The following is an 18,073-nucleotide window of genomic DNA, read 5'->3' as shown; positions in this document are numbered from 1 at the left end:
ACTGGTGTATAAGAATGCTTGTGATTTTTGCACATTCATTTTGTATCCTGAGACTTTGCTGAAGTTGCTTATCAGCTTAAGGAGATTTTGGGCTGAGACGATGGGGTTTACTAAATATACAATCATGTCATCTGCAAACAGGGACAATTTGACTTCTTCTTTTCCCCCATATGAGTTTTTATTTTGACTTCTTGTGAGGCTTAAAAGAAAAAAAAAGCAAAACAAAACAGTATTATCCTAAGATTGACATTCTTTCTCTAGCTGACCAGTACTGGTTTTTGTTTCTCTTTTTTCTCTTTTCTTTTTCAAAAGTCAGTAAGAAAATCTCATTATCATAATAGTGAAATAAGAAAAATGCTGAAGTACATCAACTAAAGTAAATTTGCTTAAGAAAAGAAGTAGTTTACTAAATAATGACTATTATGATATGCTAATTATATTGTAAACAAATAATGAATATTTCGTTGAGCCATAGCCTCTGTGTTTAATACATTTGTTTTTATTTTAATTATCTGTACTCCTTTCATTACATTTTGCTTTATCTGTGTGACAAAAATCTTGGAATGACTTCCACACAGTCTCATTCTAGGCATCCAGAATTAATAAAATTCTCTTTAATCACAGATATAATAAAATATTTAGGCATTTCAGTTCTTTTATAAGAAGTTGCTGAATTTGAGAGAGACGAGAAAACCTTTCAAACTGTATTTAGTTAAAGATCTTTGTCCCTTTGAATGTTTTGGTAGAAATGAAATCAAGGATTCTTACAATTAGAATAGATGTGTGAACTGCATTGCTCACAATATCCTAACAATCTTTTATTTTCATGCACAAGATATCTCAGGGAGATTAAAAATAAAAGTATGTTATAACTCTCAAAAAGTTTAAACGTAATCATAAAACTCTCAATCTGTGTGTATTTTTATAATAGTTTTTATTGCAACGTTTTTTCTTACTCTTGCATTTTTCCAAATTTCTTGGCCACCTTCTAACAGGTAATAGATTCTGAGCTTCCTTGTCCTAGGGAGACTTTTTTTTGACAGGAAGTATGTCTTACAGTGTTGAAAAGAATATGTGAGAAAAATACAAAACAGAGTATTTCTAGATTAGGCAGACTGCTTTGAGGGGAGAGAGATTGCCTCTCACAGTTTAAAAGAAATTTTTCCGGGTTAGGGTACTGAGAGGAAAAAACAAACAAGTGAAAAAACAAACAAGCGAAAATGGGGGACGGGAAGGCGGGAGAGGAGAAGCCTGAAAAGTCGCAGCGAGCTGGAGCCGCCGGAGGACCTGAAGAAGAAGCAGAAAAACCTGTGAAAACTAAGACTGTTTCTTCCAGTAATGGAGAGGAAAGTTCCAGTCGCAGCGCTGAGAAGCGATCAGCTGAAGAAGCAGCTGGCAACATCCCAACAAAGCCTACAAAGATCTCCAAGTTTGGATTTGTCATAGTAGCAGCAGCTTTTAATGAAAATGAAGATAGTGAACCAGAGGAAATGCCTCCAGAAGCAAAGATGAGGATGAAGAATATTGGAAGGGATACACCAACATCAGCTGGACCAAACTCCTTCAATAAAGGAAAACATGGGTTTTCTGATAACCAGAAGCTGTGGGAGCGAAATATAAAATCTCATCTTGGAAATGTCCATCACCAAGACAATTAAATGATGTTTTGAAATTAGGGTGTGGGGTGCGTGTAAAGTTAAAAGGAACAGTTTCCTTTTTAAAAGAATGGTATAAGACTATCTTTGGAGCTGCTTCTTTTTTCTTTTTCATTTTTTTAAAAGATTGAGTGGTACACTAATAAATGAGAGTTTGAAATTAGAGGTAATTTATGTTTTATATACAGATTTCAAGACTTTTGCTAATTTTGTAGTTTCATGTGATTAGTTTCCAAAGTTTACAGATAATAAAGAAATCGGAAATGGTACCTTTTTAAGAATTGCATATTTATTCAGACACAACTATTAGCACGTTAAGAGGGAACCAAAAAGTTATTGTCTATTTAAAACTGCAAGCAGTTACTCTCTTAACTACCTTATTACCTAAACTTGTCTGGCTCCCAGGAACAGCCTTATAGAGAGAAGGAGTATTGTATTGGGAGGAAAATGTTACTGAACTATTCACTGAAAGTAAATTTAGATAAAATACAGCTTTTTTCCTTATGGGCATTTGTTTTGTTTCAAGTCATCATAAACTAGGTATTGCATTGCTATCAGTGGATACAGATGCTTAGTTCTTAAAAGAATTTTTTTTTAAATGTAAACTGTTGAATATTTGAAATAGCCCATTTCACCTTAATGGGTCTTGTCTTTCTTCATTAGTCTTCAAAGAAAAACCATTTGCTACCAAAGTAAATCAGTATTTTGAATGTGCTTCTCTTGTTTTGTTTTATATTAGCTAGTTCCTGTAAGCATTTCCACCAGAACTTGACAAATCATAAGGAAGCTGTTTCTTTTAAAACACAAACCACCACCAAAAATTTAAATGTACATATTGCTTAAGTATTTGGCTGTTTTTAGTTTTTAAAAGGTATAAACACCAAAAATAATAATAATAATAACATTGTATGAAGATGGAAAACAAGAAGATGCACTTTCTGTAACCTTGTCTAAGGATTTAAATTACTAACCTGTGAACTCCAATTTGAATTGAACTTAACTACCGGCTTTCTTACTAGTAAAATTGTATGGTTTATTTTAAATGTGTATATATTGACCTCTGAAAAAGCACATTTTAGATATTGAAATTGAAGGAAAGAAAATGCATCTTCAAACATTTTTTGGAATCTCACCACGTGCACTTTGCTAGATTTCTGTATTGTAGGGTGTTTGTTTTGTATTTTTGTGTTGTATATGAACTTTTTTAAAAATGTGACAGTTAAACACATCTTTAATAGCATAGTCACAGACAAAAGAAGCATACAGTATAAAAATTTCCTTGAAAACTCCTACAATATTATATTTGGAGGCAGCTTCAGATTGTTTTATTGGTGGTAACTGCTTGCTGAGGTCTTTTAGTTGGTAATAACTTCAGAGAAGCAGCCTGTGTATATTCCTAACATTTTGTTCACTAGCATTTAAGTTTAGAATAAGCCCAAGTAAAATGATGGAAATGTATATAGAACTCTTCGTTCTTACATGATTTAATTATATCAAAATACATGAATTTCACTTACTTTAATGTAGGCAAACTATCCATTTTTTGTCCGTTTTCCTGTTTGTTAAAATAACATACCTCTCCTACATATTACTTTCTTGACCCAAATGAAATATTAACCTAAGGTCAAGCTGGGAGAGAGAAATGACTGAGATGAATGTCTTTACTAAAGTACCAATAAATTTGTCAAACTCAAAAACAAACAAACAAGCAAAAAAAAAAAAAAAACAAGAAGTCTCTGGGTCAACAAAGGAGAGGGCATCAGTATTCTGATTCCATGCATTACTGCCTGAAAATAACTAGACACAGTTGCAGCATGATTGACTGCTTAGTGAACTGCACAATAAAGAACCACAGAGCTTCCAGGCATGAATGGAGTATGTGGACTTGGGCACTGGTCAATGTTTCACATAAGCTATATGCATGAATGGATAAGCAAGAACTGAATCTAACACCTACCCATCACTCACAACCCGTATGATTTAAAGCATCATAAAATCCCAAAAGTCAAACCCAATTTTAAAGAAGAGGCAATAATATATAATTATTATTACAATGCTCCAATCCATGAATGTGGTATAACTTTTCCTTTACTTAAAGTTTCTAAATTTTATCTTAATAATTTTCCCTGTGTAACAGAAATAAGCACTTTTTTCAGATTTATTCCAAAGTATTTGATGTTTTATTTATATGTTTTTAAAGTTTTGATTTTTGTGTTTTAACTTTGTATCCAGCAACTTTACTAATACGTGAATACACATTAATTCTTATAGTGAGAGTGCAGATCATTTTGGATTTTTATGCACAAACTCATGAACATTGTGAATATTGATGTTTTATTTAGTTAGTTTTAATATTTCTAAATAGCTCAGGGACTAATGAAGATACAGAACCTGCACCATTTATTTGAACAAATAAAACTTAATACATTTTAATTACATATAAAGTTGTTAAATAAGCAACTGAAAAGAAAAGAAAACTAAGGTATTATATAGGTAGCAAATGAGAAGCAGCAGCTACCCTCACCCTACTGCACCTACAGCCAAGGGAGCAAAGTGGAATTTATAAAACTTAGAAGACAGGCTGCATGGAACTATTTCTACAGAGTGGGCACCACTCAGCTGGTTCTAGTACCTCTAAGTTCATAGGAGTGCTCTATAGGGCTGAGATCGATCTAGATATCTGAAAAGCAGAACTTGCTGCATTTGCTGCTTATGACTCTGATGTGGGGCACAATTAGTCTGGGACTTAAAGTTGTAAATGAGTTGCATACTGGAATCAGTAATAAATGTTGTTCCTGGAATGAAGAATCATTTCAAGCCTGATACTTAGAGTAAGAAAAGCAGTCAAGAAGCTAATAGAAAGCAACTGAATATAAGTTCCTGTGTATTCCTTCAGTCTTGCATTGTCTTTATACGTTCTCTTACTGGCACAACCTATAGGAAGCTGACTGGCAAGTTAGAAATGTGGTTTTCCTACTCCCAAACCCAGAATCACAAAATGAAGTATAGATAAAGGGTTAGTACTTAAAGAAAAAAAAAAAAGAAAAGCTTAATAATTGGCAGATTTTCATCTTTGTTTTTCTTATCCTGTTGCACCAATTACAAACTCCAGCACAATATTGAATACAAAAGATCATTGCCAATTTGTTCCTGAATTGAGTGGCATATTTTTCACTATTTCATAACTTTTTTGGCAGTTGAAGAACATTTGATTGCATGGTTATACCTTATATTCAGAGCTGCTTAATACATATCAATAGTATAAAAAAATAATAATAATTTGTACATTTTTTATACTTGAAAAAATTTTTCTTTTTCTTTCTTTTTTTGAGATAGAGTCTCGCTCTGTCACCGAGGCTGGAGTGCAGTGGCGCAATCTCAGCTCACGGCAAGTTTCGCCTCCTTGATTCACGCCATTCTCCTGCCTCAGCCTCCCGAGTAGCTGGGACTACAGGCACACACCGCGACGCCCGGCTAAGTTTTTGTATTTTTTTTTTTTTTTTTTTTTTGAGGCGGAGTCTCGCTCTGTCGCCCAGACTGGAGTGCAGTGGCCGGATCTCAGCTCACTGCAAGCTCCGCCTCCTGGGTTTACGCCATTCTTCTGCCTCAGCTCCCTAGTAGCTGGACTACAGGCGCCCGCCACCTCGCCCGCTAGTTTTTGTATATTAGTAGAGACGGGGTTTCACCGTGTTAGCCAGGATGGTCTCGATCTCCTGACCTCGTGATCCGCCCGTCTCGGCCTCCCAAAGTGCTGGGATTACAGGCTTGAGCCACCGCGCCCGGCCAGTTTTTGTATTTTTAGTAGAGACGGGGTTTCACCGTGTTAGCCAGGATGGTCTCGATCTCCTGACCTCGTGATCCAACAGCTTCGGCCTCCCAAATTGCTGGGATTACAGGCGTGAGCCACTGGGCCTGGCCGAAAATTTTTTTAAATAATGCAGTTTTTCCTCCTTTTTTTTTTTTTTTTTTTTTTGTCTTAATAGTCTCTTCAGTAGTTTGTCAATTGTGTTTCTTCCTTTCTAAGAACCAACTATGATTTTCTGGATTCTATTTTATGTTTGCAATCTATTATTTAATTCTGGCCTCTATTATCATCATTTATTTGTTTTTTAGTTTAATTTTTCATTGTTGTGATTTTGAGATGTACACTTAGATTATTGTTTTTTTCAACCATTCGGATGTTCTACCATGTTTTTAAAGCTATAGATTGTACTCTAAGCACTTCCTTATTAGCATTCCATGAATTTTGACAGACATTATGTTGACTATCACTTAATCCCAACTATTTTCCAATTTCCATTGTAATTACTTATTTTAAAAAAGTTTAGCAATACTAAATATTTTTTAATGTTTCTAGTAGTTTTTATTATCTATTTTTACCTTAATTCCTCACAGTTAATAGTTTGGAGCTGATTTGATGCTGGTTTTTAATCCATGTGAGAGTCATTCTATCTGAATTTTATTCCAATTGTGTAGTCCTTCAGAGTCTCAGCTGAAAACCTGGGGCCTATTCCTAGTTACCTCTACTTTTATAAGTCATGAGCTACAATTTCTGTGCCTTCAGCCAATGAAACTATAAAATGCTCTGCTCAGCTTCTTCTCAACTTTCAAACTCACAACTGAGTCAATGAAACAGAAGTGCTAAATATCAAATTTTTTTTTCTGTTTTTTTTTTTTTTTTTTTTTTTTTTTCTGTCTGAGATCTTGGAATCCAACTCCTCTCTACTATCTAAGAATTTGTTATTGTTGTTGTTGCTTTTTTATTGTTGTTAATCTTTCACAGATTTTTTTAATTGTGCTCATAAATAGGCCTGATTCAAAGCAACCTACTACACTGTTGTCAAAAATATAGTAATCAATAAATATTAATTTTTAAACACTGTTCTCCATTTTATGTATTTCTTCTCCATTACCTTAAAACAAAAAAATTGAGGGGGGGGGGCGGAGCAAGATGGCTGAATAGGAACAGCTCCAGTCTCCAGCTCCTAGCGCGAGCAACACAGAAGACAGGTGATTTCTGCATTTTCAATTGAGGTACTGGGTACATCTCACTAGAGAGTGCCGGACAATCGGTGCTGGTCAGCTGCTGCAGCCCGACCAGCCAGAGCTGAAGCAGTGCGAGGCATCGCCTCACCTGGGAAGGGAAAGGGGGAAGGGAAACCCTTTTCCTAGCCAGGGGAACTGAGACACACAACATGTGGAAAATCGGGTAACTCCCACCCTAATACTGTGCTTTACCAAGGGTCTTAGCAAACGAGCACATCAGGAGATTATATCCCACACCTGGCCGGGAGGGTCCCACGCCCACGGAGCCTGCACAGCAGTCTGGGATCTAACTGCAAGACAGCAGTGAGGCTGGGGGAGGGGCGCCGGGCATTGCTGAGGCTTAAGTAGGTAAACAAAGCTGCTGGGAAGTTCCAACTGGGTGGACTTCACAGCAGCTCAAAGAGGCCTGCCTGTCTCTATAGACTCCACCTCTGGGGACAGGGTACAGCTAAACAACAACAACAACAACAACACCAACAAGCAGCAGAAACCTCTGCAGATGCAAACGACTCTGTCTGACAGCTTTGAAGAGAGCAGCGGATCTCCCAACACAGAGGTTGAGATCAGAGAATGGACAGACTGCCTGCTCAAGTGGGTCCCTGATCCCGGAGTAGCCTAACTGGGAGACATCCCCCACTAGGGCAGACTGACACCCCACACCTCACATGGTGGAATACACCCCTGAGAGGAAGCTTCCAAAGTAAGAATCAGACAGGTACACTCGCTGCTAAGCAATATTCTATCTTCTGCAGTCTCTGCTGCTGACACCCAGGCAAACAGGGTCTGGAGTGGACCTCAAGCAATCTCCAACAGACCTACAGCTGAGAGTCCTGACCCTTAGAAGGAAAACTAAGAAACAGGAAGGACACCCACACCAAAACCCTGTCAGTATGTCACCATCATCAAAGACCAGAGGCAGATAAAACCACAAAGATGGGGAAAAAGCAGGGCAGAAAAGATGGAAAATTCAAAAAATAAGAGCGCATCTCCCCCTGCAAAGGAACACAGCTCATCGAAAGCAATGGATCAAAGCTGGATGGAGAATGACTTTGACAAGATGAGAGAAGAAGGCTTCAGTCCATCAAACTTCTCAGAGGTAAAGGAGGAATTACGTACCCAGCGCAAAGAAACTAAAAATCTTGAAAAAAGAGTGGAAGACTTGATAACTAGAATAATTAATGCAGAGAAGGCCATAAACAAAATGACAGAGATGAAAACCATGAGACGAGAAATACGTGACAAATGCACAAGCTTCAGTAACCGACTCGATCAACTGGAAGAAAGAGTATCAGCGATTGAGGATCAAATGAATGAAATGAAGAAAGAAGAGAAACTGAAAGAAAAAAGAAGAAAAATAAATGAACAAAGCCTGCAAGAAGTATGGGATTATGTAAAAAGACCAAATCTACATCTGCTTGGGGTGCCTGAAAGTGAGGGAGAAAATGGAACCAAGTTGGAAAACACTCTTCAGGATATCATCCAGGAGAACTTCCCCAACCTAGTAGGGCAGGCCAACATTCAAATTCAGGAAATACAGAGAACGCCACAAAGATACTCCTCCAGAAGAGCAACTCCAAGACACATAATTGCCAGATTCACCAAAGTTGAAATGAAGGAAAAAATCTTAAGGGCAGCCAGAGAGATAGGTCGGGTTACCCACAAAGGGAAGCCCATCAGACTAACAGCAGATCTCTCGGCAGAAACTCTACAAGCCAGAAGAGAGTGGGGGCCAATGTTCAACATTCTTAAAGAAAAGATTTTGAACCTAGAATTTCATATCCAGCCAACCTAAGTTTCATAAGTGAAGGAGAAATAAAATCCTTTACAAATAAGCAAATGCTTAGAGATTTTGTCACCAGGCCTGCCTTACAAGAGACCCTGAAGGAAACACTAAACATGGAAAGGAACAACTGGTACCAGCCATTGCAAAAACATGCCAAAATGTAAAGACCATCGAGGCTAAGAAGAAACTGCATCAACTAACGAGCAAAATAACCAGTTAATATCATAATGGCAGGATCAAGTTCACACATAACAATATTAACCTTAAATGTTAATGGACTAAATGCTCCAATTAAAAGACACAGACTGGCAAACTGGATAAAGAGTCAAGACCCATCAGTCTGCTGTATTCAGGAGACCCATCTCACATGCAGAGACATACATAGGCTCAAAATAAAGGGATGGAGGAAGATCTACCAAGCAAATGGAGAACAAAAAAAAGCAGGGGTTGCAATCCTAGTCTCTGATAAAACAGACTTTATACCATCAAAGATCAAAAGAGACAATGAAGGACATTACATAATGGTAAAGGGATCAATTCAACAGGAAGAGCTAACTCTCCTAAATATATATGCACCCAATACAGGAGCACCCAGATTCATAAAGGAAGTCCTTAGAGACTTACAAAGAGACTTAGACTCCCATACAATAATAATGGGAGACTTCAACACCCCACTGTCAACATTAGACAGATCAAGGAGACAGAAAGTTAACAAGAATATCCAGGAATTGAACTCATATCTGCAGCAAGCAGACCTAATAGACATCTACAGAACTCTCCACCCAAAATCATCAGAATATACATTCTTCGCAGCATCACATCACATTTATTCCAAAATTGACCACATAATTGGAAGTAAAGCACTCCTCAGCAAATGTACAAGAACAGAAATTTTAACAAACTGTCTCTTAGACCACAGTGCAATCAAACTAGAACTCTGGATTAAGAAACTCAATCAAAACCGCTCAACTACATGGAAACTGAATAACGTGCTCCTGAATGACTACTGGGTACATAACGAAATTAAGGCAGAAATAAAGATGTTCTTTGAAACTAATGAGAACAAAGATACAACATACCAGAATCTCTGGGACACATTTAAAGCAGTGTGTAGAGGGAAATTTATAGCACTAAATGCCCACAAGAGAAAGCAGGAAAGATCTAAAATTGACACTCTAACATCACAATTAAAAGAACTAGAGAGGCAAGAGCAAACACATTCAAAAGCTGGCAGAAGGCAAGAAATAACTAAGATCAGAGCAGAACTGAAGGAGATAGAGATACAAAAAACCCTCCAAAGAATCAATGAATCCAGGAGTTGGTTTTTTGAAAAGATCAACAAAATTGATAGACTGCTAGCAAGACTAATAAAGAAGAAAAGAGAGAAGAATCAAATAGATGCAATAAAAAATGATAAAGGGGATATCACCACTGACCCCACAGAAATACAAACTACCATCAGAGAATACTATAAACACCTCTACTCAAATCAACTAGAAAATCTAGAAAAAATGGATAAATTCCTGCACACTTACACTCTCCCAAGACTAAACCAGGAAGAAAATGAATCCCTGAATAGACCAATAGCAGGCACTGAAATTGAGGCAATAATTAATAGCCAACCAACCAAAAAAAGTCCAGGACCAGATGGATTCACAGCTGAATTCTACCAGAGGTACAAGGAGGAGCTGGTACCATTCCTTCTGAAACTATTCCAATCAATAAAAAAAGAAGGAATCCTCTCTAACTCATTTTATGAGGTCAACATCATCCTGATGCCAAAGCCTGGCAGAGACACACACAAAAAAAGAAAATTTAAACCAATATCCCTGATGAACATCGATGCAAAAATCCTCAATAAAATACTGGCCAACCGGATTCAGCAGCACATCAAAAAGCTTATCCACCATGATCAAGTGGGCTTCATCCCTGGGATGCAAGGCTGGTTCAACATACGCAAATCAATAAACGTAATCCAGCATATAAACAGAACCAAAGACAAAAACCACATGATTATCTCAATAGATGCAGAAAAGGCCTTTGACAAAATTCAACAGCCTTTCATGATAAAAACACTCAATAAATTGGGTATTGATGGAACATATCTCAAAATAATAAGGATATTTATGACAATCCCACAGCCAATATCATAGTGAATGGGCAAAAACTGGAAAAATTCCCTTTGAAAACTGGCACAAGACAGGGATGCCCTCTCTCACCACTCCTATTCAACATAGTGTTGGAAGTTCTGGCTAGGGCAATCAGGCAAGAGAAAGAAATCAAGGGTATTCAGTTAGGAAAAGAAGAAGTCAAATTGTCCCTGTTTGCAGATGACATGATTGTATATTTAGAAAACCCCTTTGTCTCAGCCCAAAATCTCCTTAAGCTGATAAGCAACTTCAGCAAAGTCTCAGGATACAAAATTGAAGTGCAAAAATCACAAACATTCTTATACACAAATAAGAGACAAACAGAGAGCCAAATCAGGAATGAACTTCCATTCACAATTGCTTCAAAGAGAATAAAATACCTAGGAATCCAACTTACAAGGGATGTAAAGGACCTCTTCAAGGAGAACTACAAACTACTGCTCAGCGAAATCAAAGAGGACACAAACAAATGGAAGAACATACCATGCTCATGGATAGGAAGAAACAATATTGTGAAAACGGCCATACTGCCCAAGGTCATTTATAGATTCAATTCCATCCCCATCAAGGTACCAATGACTTTCTTCACAGATTTGGGAAAAAAAACTGCTTTAAAGCTCATATGGAACCAAAAAAGAGCCCGCATTGCCAAGACATTCCTAAGTGAAAAGAACAAAGCTGGAGGCATCACGCTGCCTGACTTCAAAGTATACTACATGGCTACAGTAACCAAAACAGCATGGTACTGGTACCAAAACAGAGATATAGACCAATGGAACAGAACAGAGTCCTCAGAAATAATACCACACATCTACAGCCATCTGATCTTTGACAAACCTGAGTGAAACAAGAAATGGGGAAACGATTCCCTATTTAATAAATGGTGCTGGGAAAATTGGCTAGCCATAAGTAGAAAGCTGAAACTGGATCCTTTCCTTACCCCTTATACGAAGATTAATTCAAGATGGATTAGAGACTTAAATGTTAGACCTAATACCATAAAAACCCTAGAAGAAAACCTAGGGAATACCATTCAGGACATAGGCATGGGCAAGAACTTCATGTGTAAAACACCAAAAGCAATGGCAACAAAAGCCAAAATTGACAAATGGGATCTAATTAAACTAAAGAGCTTCTGCACAGCACAAGAAACTACCATCAGAGTGAACAGGCAACCTACAGAATGGGAGAAAATTTTTGCAGTCTACTCATCTGACAAAGGGCTAATATCCAGAACCTACAAAGAACTCAAACAAATTTACAAGAAAAAAACAAACAACCCCATCAAAAAGTGGGCAAAGGATATGAACAGACATTTCTCAAAAGAAGACATTCATACAGCCAACAGACACATGAAAAAATGCTCATCATCACTGGCCATCAGAGAAATGCAAATCAAAACCACAATGAGATACCATCTCACACCAGTTAGAATGGCAATCATTAAGAAGTCAGGAAACAACAGGTGCTGGAGAGGATGTGGAGAAATAGGAACATTTTTACACTGTTGGAGGGATTGTAAACACGTTCAATCATTATGGAAAACAGTATGGCGATTTCTCAAGGATCTAGAAGTAGAAGTACCACATGACCCAGCCATCGCATTACTGGTATACCCAAAGGATTATAAATCATGCTGCTATAAAGACATATGCACATGTATGTTTATTGCGGCACTATTCACAATAGCAAAGACTTGGAAACAACCCAAATGTCCATCAGTGAAAGACTAGATTAAGAAAATGTGGCACATATACACCATGGAATACTATGCAGCCATAAAAAAGAATGAGTCTGTGTCCTTTGTAGGGACATGGATGCAGCTGGAAACCATCATTCTTAGCAAACTATCGCAAGAACAGAAAACCAAACACCGCATGTTCTCACTCATAGGTGGGAACTGAACAATGAGATCACTCGGACTCAGGAAGGGGAACATTACACACCGGGGCCTATCATGGGGTGGGGGTGTGGGGAGGGATGGCACTGGGAGTTATACATGATGTAAATGACGAGTTGATGGGTGCTGACGAGTTGATGGGTGCAGCACATCAACATGGCACATGTATACATATGTAACAAACCTGCACGTTATGCACATGTACCCTAGAGCTTAAAGTATAATAATAAAAAAATAAAATAAAGTAAAAATTAAACTGATTCTGTTCAATAAACATGGGATTTACCTTAAAGTTAATGCTTTTTTGTTCAAAATTTGTATTAATTGTTGTGTATTTTCTGCTACATTGCACTCCTTTCAATGAGATTACAAGGGCAACATATGGCATTACCAGGACAGGAAAATTGTTATTGTATGCATAGAGATGTTGACATTGCTGGAATGGACCATTATTTAATCATATGAATCTTATGTCATTGGCTTACATAGGACAAAATTAATTTTCCTACGGAGAAATCTGTATAATGCTATTAGTAAATAACATAAAATTGTAGTATATGAGGTTAGAGCTTCTTATGTCATTGATTATTTTAACTTTTATTCTATATTGCCATGTACATGCTGTTTAATTCTCTTATCATTTAGTATTAAAGAAACAAAGGAGCCAATATGAGGTCAGAGCTTCTTATGTCATTGATTAGTTTAACTTTTATACTATATTGCCATGTTCATGCTATTTAATTCTCTTATCGTTTAGTATTAAAGAAACAAGAGTCAATATGATATGTACTGTATAATAGGGAAGAGATTTTTGTTTGTGTGTATATGTTATGCAAAACTTTCTAAATAGTCATCAAAACTATACTAAATCAAATAAGTTGTAGCAGGAATATTAATTTGAAAATCTCCAGATAGGTATAATCTTAGCCAGAAAAAAATGACATACCTTGATATACAGTCCTACTAAGACATATATTTGAAGTCTCTCAGGCTCATTTATACAAAAGATATTAGAACTTCCATACACAAAATTCAGAGATTATTTTCACATGTCATTTCAAAGGTTAAAATTTAATTGACTATCTCAAAAATAAACTATATTGATTTACAATATTATCATAATTATCCTTAAAAATGAGAAATACATTTTATGTGCATTATAGAGCTAGGTATGCTAACATACTTTAGGAAATAAGTAAATAAATAAATATAATGTATGTTAAGAACCTATTATATGCTGGGCAATGTCATAAGAACTTTACATTTTAATATGATTAGATTCATGGTACCTTGATTTTGTTCTCCTAGAACTCAGAATAGTTATTATATACATTGAGTACTTTTTACCCACACCAGGTATGATCCCTGGCTTATTCCTGTAAAGGAAATGTTTAAAATATAAAAGGGAAGGAAAAGGAAGAGATCATCAGCTATTTTTTCTACCAGTGTTTATTGCATCCCTTCTATAATATTTATGAAAAAAAATTACAAGCCAGCTAATAGCAAGAAAACTCCTGTCGTCTATTTATAAATCCAAACATGTCCAATGCATACCTGCACTGGAAAAGGAAAATTGTGTACCTGATCTGGAAGAGACTACGATCTGCCAGATAAAAGAGGATTTAAATAAGTGAACATATACACAATATAGAAAACGGAAACATTGGAAAAAATGCCTTAGTCTGTATCAGTCTAGTTTACCGTAGCTAACAATGTAGGTAGTTTGGAAATAGACAAAATTTGTCTTGCTTTAATTCTTACAAAGTGACACTCAAAATCATGTTGCAAATGCACTATGTCAAATGGAGTATTCTTTAGTCAGTCAGAAATTTATTTTCAATTTCTTTGTAACCTTATTGTAAGTTTTATCTCCTATGACTACTGTACATTTTATACCTCTCTAAAACTTGAAAGTGTGTGTGTGTGTGTGTCTACTAATATAAAGAGAGGAGAAGGAATACGTTTCCGTTCAATGGCCTAAACAACTTACACCTATGAATGTTTAGAAGACATACCTTTGAAATTATTACAATTAAAATGTTGCATTTATTTGTGGCACAAAAACTGAGATATATATTGATGGCATCACATTTTTATCAGTCAAAACTCCACCAAGAGACAGGGAAACATTTTTTCTATTAGAAATGGTTGACACTAATTTCCACATACTGTAATTACCCTGGGCATAACACACCTCATAACATTCACCTCAGCCAATGAATGTTTATAAGCACTAAGCCTATACTAGTTACTGTTCTTAGTCCCCATAGGACCAACATAGACTCCTTTTATACAATGCTCTGTTTAGTTGTTAGGCTCTAACTGCATAGGACCATTAAGCACTTGATAAATGGCTTGTATGACAAGGTGCATATTTTTTGAGACACAAAACGAGACAAGTGGAGAGTCATAAGAGATGAGGTGGGCCACATCAGTCAGGGACTTGAAAGCTCTACTAGAATTATTGACTTTTGTAGTAGATAAAATAGAATATTTTAAGTAGAGAGATGGCAGATATTACCTGAATAATATACTGCAAAAACACAAAATTCATAACAGATAATTGCATAAATCACAGAAATGGAAAATTCTATGTTGAGCATGGTGCAAAGTAGCTTCCAGACACAAGAGAACATTTCTTTGTATGATACATAATAAGTTTCCATTTGTCCTTAATCAGTACAACAAGGTTCTTCCTCTTTTGCTGCACCAATATTGTCCACACATAGCAGTGATACTTTTAACTTATATAACTATTTATTCTTACTTTTTATGACAGGACACTGGGAAACAAATGACACAGAAATTTGGAAATTCTAAACTTCTTGAGAAAAGAAGCAATGCTTTTTTATTTTTCTATTTCCCATTAGCAGTCACTGATAAAATGACTCCTCTAAAACTGTTTAATTCCAAGTCACTAATGACTTTCTAGTCAAATCCGAAAGACACATTTGTTTCTTTATTTTACTTGATCTCTTGGCATCATTTAGAACTGTCAGTCCCAGTGTTCCTCTTATAAAGCACTTTTTTGGCTTCTGAGATAAAACCCCATCAGAATTTCCACCAAAAAGCTTTGACTGCTCACTTGCTGTCTCCAATATGGAATGCTCCTCCTCTGCTCATGTCTTCAAAACTAAAATTCCTTGGGGCCTTGCATTGCATTTCTTATTCTCCTCAGTCTACACAATTTCCCTGGAATGCTGCATGCCATAGCATCAGCTGATACTTCTGTGCCAAACACTTACAAACTGAAATTTCACATACACTCATATGCCTTGGTATTGCCTAAAATACATCCCACCCCCAAAAAGATACACTTTCATTCTCCTCAGTTTTATCTATGTGAATAGCACCAACATATATCCAATTGTTTAAGCTAAAACTTAAGTGCAGTTCCTGAACCCTGACTACCTTCCTAATTACTAATTAGGTCTGAATTATATGTTCCACACATCATACATCAGAGTAATTGCTATAATTCTAGGAAATATAAATCACAGACCTCAAAACCAGGTATCCAAGAAACTAAATATTTTACAAGATGATTTAAATGTTAACTTCAGTTACTTTAGACAGCATGGGGGAGTATTTCACTGAGTTTGCCTTCCCCCTTCCACTGAAGTTTAGACTATTTTGTTGGGAAGGGTTGACTTCTGTACTACTATGAGATTTGCAGGGTACATCAGGCCTTCATGGGAGGAGCTGAGATGGTCAACGACCTGCTGGGTGCTGGTCATAGTGTGTGGTAATTCTTTGCTTCTCATTATGCCAGACTTGAGAACAGAAACTCTGTAAAGACAGAATAGACCCATCTCCAAATATATATTTATATATTTTATATGTATGCATACAATTATTTACATTTTTATTTTGTTTATCTGTTTGTTTATTTATTTATTTATTTATTTAGAGAAGGAGTCTTGCTCTGTCACCAGGCTGGAGTACAGTGGCTCAATCTCAGCTCACAGGAAACTCCGCCTCCTGGGTTCAAGTGATTCTCTTGCCTCAGCCTCCCAAATAGCTAGGACTATAGTCGTGAACCACCATGCCCAGCTAATTTTTGTGTTTTTAGTAGAGACAGGGTTTCACCATGTTGGCCAAGATGGTCTCGATCTCCTGACCTCGTAATCTGCCCGCCTCAGCCTCCCAAAGTGCTGGGATTACAGGTGTGATCCACTGTGCCTGACTTTATTACATATTTATATGTATAATATAAATTTATATTTATATTTATATATTTATATACTTATTTTTTTCTCAAGGCTCTTGAACTCTCCCAGATAATTTTGGTAGTCTAAGAGAACCCCATATTTTTAACTTTTCTCTTCCCCCTCATTCTCAGAGTAGTTACCTTCTGATAATAGGACATGTGGTATCACATTCATAAAATGTTTATGCAAATGACTGTAGTCATGTGACTGGAATCATCTTTCTTAAACTCATGCCACAAAAACACTAAACTTCCCTAAGGGCTTAGACTTTTAAAATGAAAAACCAGAGATACTAAAGCTATTTCTGCATTATTTCTTTTTCACTCTCTTTTCTCAAAGGCAAGGAAATCTGAGGATGATTGAATAGGAAGACAAAAAATTAAGATGTGTGTGTGTGTGTATATGTGTATGTGTACATATATACATATGCAAACTTAGACAAGCATCTCAAAATAATATCTCATCATGCCATATATTGTAATTTTCCATATATGTTCTGGATTTTCTATTAACTCAAAACTCTATGAATGCAGAAATCACGTATCTCCCTTGCTTTTAAATTCCTAATGGTGTTGATGTCAGGGATATTGGAGATAAACATGTATTTGTCTGTGATATAAATATATAACTATTATAGGAAAACCTTCTCTATGTTCCTCATATGTATACACATTTTTCATGAGTTTCTGTTACAAAATTGCTTATTCCTGGGTTCAGATAGAAAGTAGAATTCAGAATAAAGATAAAGAAAGTCATTACTCTAATTCCAAAATCTTCTTAACAATGATTTAAAAAAACTTAGGGTTACATTTCAAAATAAAACCTTATTCAGAGATCACATTTAGAGCCAAATGAGAATTTTTAGGAAACTAACAATCAAAAGCAAAGTAGGCAGCTAGCTTAACATCATTTTGAAGCCTTTGGCTTGTTTTATTGGAGATCTAATCTTTTGGATGTGCTACTGGTCGTAAACCAAAGCCAAACATATTTAACTAGCAAAGCTTTACAGTTATTTCAGAATTGCTCAATGGAATGTGTTATTGCAGTTACGAAGTGATGTTTTAAATCTGCTAAAATGAGTGAATTTTTCTTAGAAACCGTAAATGTATTTAGAATAATAGAGGACGATATTTATTTGAAAAAGAAAATTACATTGCTAGAGCTATTTAATTCGAACATCCATTCACAGTTCACATGGATCAGTTAGTTCACGGTTATAGCACACCTGAAATATAAACTAATGAATTCATATCTTTAGTTGGATGTATTCTGAGTTACTTCAACTGAAGATTTACTGATTTCTCATTTTAAATACCAAGTATATACTT

The 18,073-nt window shown here is 36.2% G+C and overlaps 1 protein-coding gene across 1 annotated transcript; it reads left to right on the top strand.

Annotated features, from left to right (window-relative positions):
- The first annotated feature begins 1,220 nt into the window (after positions 1-1,220).
- LOC117063706 (PEST proteolytic signal-containing nuclear protein-like) lies at positions 1,221-3,352 on the top strand. The gene has a single exon (XM_033177585.1). It carries the CDS (start codon positions 1,221-1,223, stop codon positions 1,656-1,658), a length of 438 nt encoding a protein of 145 aa, XP_033033476.1. The 3' UTR covers positions 1,659-3,352.
- The last annotated feature ends 14,721 nt before the right edge of the window (positions 3,353-18,073 follow it).

Source organism: Trachypithecus francoisi, unplaced genomic scaffold, assembly GCF_009764315.1.
Source record: "Trachypithecus francoisi isolate TF-2019V2 unplaced genomic scaffold, Tfra_2.0 Lachesis_group18, whole genome shotgun sequence".
Lineage (NCBI taxonomy): Eukaryota > Metazoa > Chordata > Mammalia > Primates > Cercopithecidae > Trachypithecus > Trachypithecus francoisi.
Note: the sequence above shows the minus strand (reverse complement) of the source record. Positions and strands in the feature narration are given on the sequence as shown.